At 36.2% G+C, this 9,864-nt stretch overlaps 1 protein-coding gene and 1 long non-coding RNA gene across 2 annotated transcripts; one reads left to right on the forward strand and one right to left on the reverse strand.

The window, feature by feature from the left end:
• Positions 1-501: 501 nt before the first annotated feature.
• On the reverse strand, positions 502-4,148 carry LOC113526311 (uncharacterized). Its single transcript, XR_003402757.3, has 3 exons — positions 3,968-4,148; positions 2,406-2,493; positions 502-1,489 (listed from the first exon to the last, which is right to left on the reverse strand). It is a non-coding gene; the product is annotated as an uncharacterized LOC113526311 (long non-coding RNA).
• A 165-nt stretch (positions 4,149-4,313) lies between these two features.
• On the forward strand, positions 4,314-9,259 carry tmem182a (transmembrane protein 182a). The gene is made up of 5 exons (XM_026912801.3): positions 4,314-4,692; positions 5,742-5,871; positions 7,053-7,151; positions 7,351-7,488; positions 7,645-9,259. The coding sequence occupies exons 1-5, from the start codon at positions 4,549-4,551 to the stop codon at positions 7,866-7,868; spliced, it is 735 nt and encodes a 244-aa protein (XP_026768602.1). The 5' UTR covers positions 4,314-4,548; the 3' UTR covers positions 7,869-9,259.
• The last annotated feature ends 605 nt before the right edge of the window (positions 9,260-9,864 follow it).

Genomic DNA, 9,864 nt, shown 5'->3' on the forward strand with positions numbered 1-9,864 from the left:
TAGAAAGTAGTTATAATAGAATTGCTTTTAACAGCAAATATTTGTATATAAATATAGCATATGTGTATATAGTACAGTACAGTTTAATATAAAACTTTAAAATGTATTATTTGAAGTAAAATTAATATTCTACTGAGCAAAAGTATGAAACATTTAATATAACACTGCAATTCCAGGAGGAAAAATAAGATGTAGTGTTTTTTTTTTTTTTTTTGGTAAATAGGTTCTTTGATAACTTTTTAATGTAAATTGTTTAATGAATCTTTTTTTTTTAAGCATTATTTTATTTTAGATAATAGCTGTAATTGATTAGCAATGCATTCTGCATTACATGTGTAACTTCCACAGTAAAAAAATATTGAGTTTCTTATCTTGAAAATTAGATCTCTAAAATCTATTTATCCTGATTACAAATATGATCACATATTTAGCTTTTTGTTGTAGCAGGTAGAATTAAAAATACCATTACATATATAGATATAAAATTTCAACACAAGCTTTTAATCTGTGTTAGCCTAATGAAAATCTGCAAGGTGCTCTGGTTAACAATGTCTTTATTTATGTAATGGGGAAAAGTGGTGCTTGGATTACGAATGGTGTTGGTTTGTGTTTTAACAAAAACTTTCATGCACAGTTTGCCACACAAAATTACTGCTCTTTTTTACCTTCACTGTGAATTTAAGATGAATTTAATGCCAAACTTTATGCCTTAGAAACACACTTTATCTGTGTTTTGCTGCTCATTCTGTAGGTTGATGCAATTTTTTTAGTTTGTGAATATAAAACAACAGGTATTACACAGTGCCATGGAAACGTATTTGCCTTCTTCTGATTTGATCTATTTTTGAATATTTGTTACAATAAATCAGATCATCATACGAAATGTAATGTAAGACAAGGAGAATATGAGGAAACAGAATACCCAGTTTTTAAATTCTAATTTAATTTGCTGACGGAAAAAGGTTATGCAGCACGTACATCATCCATGTGAAAAAGTAATTGCACCTAAATTTAATAACTGGTTGTGCCAGCTTTAGCAGCAACAACTGTAGCCAAATGTTTCTGATAACTGGAGATCAGTCTTTCACTTTGCTGTGGAAGAATTTTGGCTGAAAATACACACATGGAAACATACACAGGTACAGGTGAGATTAATAAGTACTGTAGAATGTTGGAGAACTCAGTAGAATGTAGGAAAACACACAGGTACAAGTGTGCTTCATACACACATTTCCAACAGAAAGATACAGGTGATTTTTGAGAAACACCTCAGAACATGGACAAGTACAGGCAAGCTTTAAACACTTCTGAGAACAAATGGGTGGTACAGGTGATTTTGGAACACACTTCAGAGCCCACACAGATACAGGTGGTTTTTGAACATGTCTGACGTAATACACACAGGTACAGGAGAGCTTTATAGACACCTCATTATGCTGAAGAATACAGGTACAGGAGCTTCATTCATGGGTGTTCCTTTATTTTCTCCCTGAAAATAAAGAGGTACAGGTGATCTTAAAAACACATTCACATAAACAAACAGGTACTGGTGATTTAAAAAACAAACAAACAAACAAACAGGTACTGGTGATTTAAAAAACAAACAAACAAACAAACAGGTACTGGTGATCTTTAAAAAAACAAACAAATGGGTACTGGTGCTTAAAAAACAAACAAACAAATGGGTACTGGTGATCTTTAAAAAAACAAACAAATGGGTACTGGTGCTTAAAAAACAAACAAACAAATGGGTACTGATGCTTAAAAAACAAACAAACAAATGGGTACTGGAGATTAAAAAACAAACAAATGGGTACTGGTGCTTAAAAAACATACAAATGGGTACTGATGCTTAAAAAAAACAAACAAACAAATGGGTACTGGTGATTAAAAAAACAAACAAACAAATGGGTACTGGAGATTAAAAAAACAAACAAACAAATGGGTACTGGTGATTAAAAAAACAAACAAACAAATGGGTACTGGAGATTAAAAAAACAAACAAACAAACAAACAAATGAGTACTAGTGATTAAAAAAAAGTCTTTTGTGGGAGCGGGGGAGGTGGTCAAAGACGTGATGGGATAACGAGCTTGTAACTACAAATTATTGTTACAAATATCTGATTAAAAGAGGAGACAGCACACTCTCTAATGAAGCTCAGACTTTATTGTAGATAACAGTTTTGAGAGAATGAATTGCTTCGTAGCATGTCCCTTTACAGTCAGCCAATATAACCCTCTCTATACTGGTCTCTTTTGGCTGGTTTCTGTTACAACAACCTTATGTTAGCAGTTAGAACACACAATTCCTGTATCAACTTTAAAGGTTAACCTTTAAGTCCCAAACTGGACAGCTGAAGATTAGAAAAAAAATCTTTATTGGTCTTTTTCAGTAAGTCTGCACCTGTAATAGCCTCAGAGAAACAGGTTTTGATGTGGTCTTCTGCTGTTGTAGCCCATCCACCTCAAGGTTTGATGTGTGTTCTGAGATGCTTTGTAGACATGGGTGTATAAGGAAAATTAATCATTCATAGAGCAGAGATCAGCATAAAATGTATGATTGGTTACATAAATCCTCCTATTTCCATATATGTTCTACTAACATGAGATACATTTCATCACCATAGACTTTATCAAAATCCCATATGTTTTTTTCCAAACAGATATCCAGTACTGAAACTTGTCATGAGGAGGCCATGCACACACACACACACAAATCTAATGATAGAAATTTGAACAGATATAGTTCACTTAATGGTAAAATTAAAAAAAAAATACCATACTGCATGAACAGTTGGACAGCCAGAACATTAGATGAGATTTTGTATTAGAGGATATAAGGCATGTCCAGATGCCTCATTAACAGACATCCAAGTAGTGCCGATGGTAGGACACCCATCCATGGCCAAAAGTTTAACAGAGCACAGCTGGCTTTGTTTTTATTGAATGGATGGGTGGCTTAGCTACTCTTGCACATTTTCAGTTTCGAGTAAAACTTTCCATTTGCTAGCCAGGTAGTGAAAAAAGTTGGATTCACTTAAGCCAGTCTTATGGCTAACCCTATCTGTGGGTTGTGCTTACTACACATGAATAATCTTCTGAGTGTTGGATAGCTAGATATCTGGCGACACTTTTTTGCCCCAGGTTTTCTATACTGCAATAAACTAAAATAAACATCTGATTCTGGATATGAGTATCAGTTTACTTCAAACAAGGCTAGTTGTTACAATTCTTTTGCCTAACTTGCCAAATTTATCCTATACATGCAAGTGTAATATTTGCTGTGTCTGAAATAGCTCCCACACACTCTCTCTTACTATTTACTATATAGACTGTTCCATCTCTAGCCCTATATGAGATAGATGTAAGGGGTACACTGGCTCAAATTCAGACCACACTTACTTGAGAATGCTCCAGAAGTAAATTTAAAGGGTAAAAAAATCTTTATGCCTTATGTTACTTTAGTGGCATGGTAAGGTGGATCAGTTGTAGATTGGATTTGACACACACTATGAGTGAAATGGTGATGCATATCTAGGGAAAGAATTTGTCCACTGAGAATTCAGACAATACTGCAGAATGGCTGACACCCAAATAGTGCATTACATTGTAAATAAGGAAATTTAAACACAAATTTTTTCTTGCTTTCTTTCTGTGTACCTAAATATTGGTAGCAGTGGAAGTATGGAAAAAAGTGTATAAGGACAACACTTCTGCTACTCTGATGTCCACTCACAGTACAGTGCTAATTGGTAGCTGGTTTCTCTGCTCTCTGCTAAATGCCCCACTCAATAGAAAACTTTTATTTTAAAGTCCAGTAAAACTTGAAACCAGTCATTTGTTGATCATTTTGATGACGTTTCAAGTCAGAAGATTCTGCAAGCCAGAATCTGTAGAGAAATTACTAGATACCTCATGAACTGATAACTTGCATTAACTAATGTGTTTATGAGTAGGTCCACTCACCTCTAACAGCTTGTTAGATGGCCACAACAGGAATGGCATATGTGGACATTAATTTTCACTATGTACCCAGTCTTTCATAACTGTAAACAGGTGGTGGTGTCTAACAAGATGGCAGGAATCCCCAGCTCTGGTGTCTTTATTCTCACTCATCCCACTACTAACTATCTAGTCCTAAGACATGGCCTTCAGTTTGCCAGAGATATTTTGGGCCATACCAACTCCCTCCCCCAATAAATTTCCCATTGCCAGACCGCACCTCTAAGAGAGACAGCAGGCATCTTCAATCAGCAGTCCAAAAATAGTACAAGGGGATGGTCCACATGAAACTATACTTCTGGAGCCCTCTCCTCTTTTTCCTTGTTCCCTACTCCCACCCCAAACGCATTCTGTCTCTAAACCAGTGGGACAGGGACGGGGTTTCAGGACAATAAACAGACACTAGTGTGAAAGTGTATAACAGCACCAGCACAGTGTGATATTGGAGGAGCACTGGCAAGCACAACTTCCTAAAGAGCCAAGCTAAGGACTTCTACTTACACAGTCCCAGAGGACTGACATATTTTCACTGACCGGATTTAACCATGAAGTGGAGCGTGGCACTGTTTTTTGCTGGGCTCTTTGGTGCCTTGGGGACAGTTTTCATCCTCCTATCATTTGGTACCGATTATTGGCTCTTGGCTTGGGAGACTTGCAAAACAGATTCTCAGTTGCCGGATATTGTAGAGGTTGGTGGAAGGATGGGTTGGTGTTTTACTGATGTTTGTATTTAAAGAAACATTACAGTAATGAAATGGAACATGTTTAATTATAACATCTCAGTGCCATTTTAATGACATTAAAGCCAATTTGTCAGCTAATGCCACATAGAACACACTCTGAAGGGTATTGATATTAGAACCTGAAGTCTAAACTATACCACTTTTTCTCTTAAATCTGATTAAATGAAGCTTTATCCACAATTCAGTATTTATGCAAGCCTACATTTTAGTTTGCATCAATGTATGTTTTGATTTGGAGCAGACTGTGATTACATATCAGGCCACTATTTACAGTCTCAGTGAAGCAACAAGGATAGAATATCACATGCTAGAGCATGATACCAGATTTTATGATGGGCAATGAAACTGGAATCTTACTGCAATGTCTGCACTCTTATGCCAAATCTATTCATGGAAGTCACACACATGGGCAGTCGTTTCCAAAGGGCCAAGCTTTGGCTCTGCAAATGTGTCAGCGGAAGTCACGACAGGAACACTCTTTTCATTAGAATCAAGTGAAGGCCTTCCTTAGAGATCTGTTTGTTTCTACAGAGGAAAATTACTTTTACTATGTGACAGAAGCAATCAGTAGTTTTAAATGGACAGTGCTGGTGTTACTTGAGCACTATTATTAATATACAATTATTTTATTGTATATTTTACCTTCCCTGTTGATAAAGAGAACAGAATATTTCTTAAAGTCTACTACTTGAGTTCATAAAAGATATCCTTAATTCATGAATTCCGTAAGACAGGATGGTATGGCTTTAGCATAAATTTGTATCATTCCAGCTGTTTTGTGTTCATACAACACAATAATACTTTTTGCCATTTAGCTATCAATTGTTTTATAGCTTTTCACATTTGCATTTATTCGCTTTTAACATATTTGCTAACTTACATACCAAGACATACGCGCACACACACACACACACACACACACTTGCATACATGCATCAAAATGCATAGCAAACATTCCCTTTGGCCTCAGACCTCTGCTCTGTGCTCTTCCACAGCATGGGGATTTGATGGTGAACCAGGCTGCAGATGATGGAAACTCTTCCACCTTTTACCATGAGGGCTTTTTCTGGCGCTGCTCATTTGGAGGAAGAGGGGATGAGGACATCATCTTGAAGTTCTGGTTCAGTAAGGCAAACTTTCTTGGCTGAAAGAAATGGATCTCTTTGCACAGATACTAATAGACTGGACTTTTGTGATGGTCAATAAAGAAAATAACTGAAGAGTGATTTTAAAACATACATAGAATCATCGTTACAGTAATGATACTGCAGGTGTGAGATAATGAAGTGTGATGGTTGACCAGTTTTGCTGTTGATACCAGTGTCACTGTTGCAACCATATACTACAGGCTACCAAACAAATGGTGTTTTTCCACTGCATGTGCAAAAAACATAAAGAGGTGTAATTATAGTGCTAATTCATTTTCTAGTTTTATTTTGCATACTTAGACATCTGGAATGGTCATTGTGATAGAAGTAAAATTGGATGTTTCTTTATTATGGCCAGCAGCAATGGCATTGTTAAATTCAACATGGAAGCAGTATTTGGAATAACTGTCTTACTTATTAATTGTTCTTTTGTCTGGTCATTTGGTTAACCAGATTATAGTGTCAGCAGGGAAAAAGACCTGTGCTGAAGGGTTTTAAAATGTGTCAATAACAGAAACAAAACAAAATAATCTACACTGTAAAGAAACTACTTTCCTTTACTTGCTGTTTTTATGCTGTAAAATCCTGCTGCTATAATCTTTGAGGAATATAAAAAAAGTTTGGTCAGACAAAGCAGGGAAATAAAGTAGTATAGAAGCATATAGCTTTTGTTAGCATTAATAAACAGGACTAAGTACCATGAGGCCATGAAGACTGTTGATGCCAGTCTTTAGAAGCTATCAAAAACTAAGTGAAAGATTTGGTACTTGACTCCTGGCCCCTGTGAAAAGAGTATTTTTTTGTTTTCTGATGTTCTTTGGCTCCTGTGCTGTATGCACAGGAAAAAAAGCCATTACTGCAATAATCTGGGTAAAATCTGCAGAAGTTAGCAAGAAGACAAAGAGTGAAGTAAACTGAGGATGTTGTAAAGCCTGTTTAAACTGACACCTACACACAAGAGTAGTTCATGATTGACTATAGCATAGTATGCTGTATAGTGAGGTTCAATATTGTGAAGGATTGCTGAGACAGTACAGATACAGTTACTCTTCCTTTTTACTGACAATATTTTGTGCCAGATAAAATTACTTTTTGAGTAATTTACAGCACAGTGACCATCAAAACGAATTGTACATGCTTTTGTGGTTATCCCTACAGCAAACCAGCCGCACTCCAAAGTGTGCATACATGCCTACCTGTCTCCCTTCCCTGTATCTGAACAGACCCACAATGCAACCACTTATGAGTCTGCCATCAGTAAGTACCTTTCCGTACACACTTTTGCTTTGATTTGTCCTTTCTTTTTCTGTGCACTACAGTCAGTCTAAGTCATTGAATTGTACTGTTCAATATTACTTGTATTTAAATGTGTCATGAGTGGTCACTAAATATCCAGTTATTTATATTGCATATTGCAATTACATTTCAGTAGCAACTAGTTGGTTGTGTTGTGTAGTCTACAGAGGCTTCTGGAGTGTCTTCATGTTGTTGGGTGTGGCTGCAGTCATCTTGGGTGGCTTCATCATAATCTGTGCTGCTCCATTCACCAATCCCTGCCTCTATAAAGCAGGTGGTGGACTCTTCCTCACAGCTGGTGAGCTAAGTACTGCAACAGTGCCTTTTAGTTTCTATGCATTTGTTCTCAAAAAGAAAAACTTATATTTTTTGCAGTTTATTTTAGAAATCTCTAAGCATTCCCTACCAATACCTGCCATTTGTCTGATTCTCCTATTTTCCTGCATCCTCTTAGGTTTCTTCATCCTTCTCGCCACTGTACTCTCTGTCATCTGGTTGGAAGTGATGGATGTGGTGGGTTTATATGTGGAGTACCAAAAAAGTCATCTGTGTCCAGGCTTTCAGCTGAATATTATGTATGGCCTTTCCTTTATGTTCGCCCCAGTAGGCGTGTTCTTCTGCCTACTCTCGGGCCTGCTCTTCCTCCTGATTGGGCGGGCACTGAAGAGGCATTACTAATAAGCATCTTACTGACCAGCAGAATGGTATTTGTTCATGTCCTTGGTTATGACTATATAGCAGTGAGTGTATGGAATTAATACAAATGTTAACATATTTGTATTCTTTGCTAGAGGGCGAGATTTATTTATCCTGACAGTGCAGGATAGAGAGAAAATTAATCATATGCATGTTTTCACTGGAGGACCATGGCTGATATGGGCAGTAGGTACGTTTTTGTGAAACAGGAAGTTTTGTCTTGCCAGACTGATTGGCTGGTCACAGAATGACCAATCCTCTTTCTGACATTTTATAAATCTGCATTTATCAAACCAGTGAATACCAAAGCTATTTTTACTTCATCATTTGTTCAAGCATGGTTATAAGTTGAGTACTGTAATACTGTTAAACTGTGGGGGTGGTTTAGGGATATGGGATCACTTGGTGTGTGTGTGTGGGTGTGTATGCGTATGTGCATCCTTGCACATATGTATAGGTTGATACAGTTTTCTTTAAAAATCTCTGTGATTCTTATAAGATTTACACTACTTGTCAAAGGTTGGGACACATATGCTCATAGAAAGATATTATCTATTTGTACTGTTTTCTACTATTTTATTATAATCATGAAGATATTAGCACTATGAAATAATGTATGGAGTTAGATGTGTGACCTTACCTTCTTAAAGGTATTCACACACCCTTGCCATGTTCTTAACCAGCTTCATGAGGGAGCCTCACCCAAACCAGCTTTTCTTGAAGTTCTCAACTAGTCATAGCACTTGTCAAATTCTAAAGTTCTAAATGAAAACTACTTGTCTGGGGAAACAATTTCATTTTAAGTAAAAACTACTTGTCTTTATGTAAAAAATATTTTGATTCATTAATAAATTAATGCCAAGAGAAGAGGCATTAGTTCACTATTTAGTTCTGTCTTAGAAATAAATTTCCACCATAAGGTTTTATCTAAATGTCCTGAAGACTATAAAAATATATATTCAGTCCAGAGCGTCCTATTGACTGGTAATGTAGCTTATAAAATCATCTGTGTAGAAATATATGTACATTTTCTTGAATATGTATCACCATGCTAATCTTATAGTACAGATGAGTTGGTTTTTAACATTTATTAAGAATATTTTAGTGTCTTGCATGATAGTCTTCTTTAAAAAACAAAAAGCTTATTTTTCTACCAGCCCTGAAAGGTTATGACACTTATGTGACTAAGATGTTTATTGTTCTTAGTTTTCATGATATGACCAGCTAGTTTTTGTCTGTCCAGATGAGTGGAACCTTTTCAGCTCAAGCTTAAAAAGTTTTTCCTTTGTAAATAATATTTAATATTGCTGTAAGATGATATTTTAAAAGTTTTATTTTAAACAAGTTAATAAACATTCAAGCTGAAATCACAATGAATTGACTTGGTTAATATGCTTTTACAGAAGACTAAAGCTTCAGTTCTGAACACAGATTTCAGTGAATTTCTGTCAAATCATGGATTTTTTCTCATTCTGACCTCTTTTTTTCAATAGACTCTAATCTATAAACTAATATATGGTATTAGGTTTCCAGAACCTATACAGGTTACCTAAATTCAGCTCCCTCTAAACAGAGGTGAGGAACAGAAAAGGAACAGTGTTCAGACAGACTCTCTGATTAATATAGGAACTGCTGTCAGAGATATATTGTCAGGAGACAAGACCTGGCAGATGATTCTGTTTAACACATGCAGCTTTGGGAAATATGACTCAACTGCATGGCAGGTGACAGCTGTGAGTGTGTGTGTGTGTGAGAGTGAGTGAGAATGTGTGTCATTAGTCTCTCAGTGTTTGTATGAGTGTGCAAAAAAAGATAGAAAGCTTTATAAGAAAAGGGGTTGGTCAGTAAACTTGTTTTACCAGCCAGTTGTTTGGAATACCTGCTCATACAATGGTTTTCTTCATTTTTATAAGTTTGCTTCTATTTTAGAATAACAATGAAGACAGTGAACCAGGGTGGCATGGTGGTGCAGTGGGTC

This window comes from Pangasianodon hypophthalmus, chromosome 5, assembly GCF_027358585.1.
Source record: "Pangasianodon hypophthalmus isolate fPanHyp1 chromosome 5, fPanHyp1.pri, whole genome shotgun sequence".
NCBI classification, from domain to species: Eukaryota; Metazoa; Chordata; class Actinopteri; order Siluriformes; family Pangasiidae; genus Pangasianodon; species Pangasianodon hypophthalmus.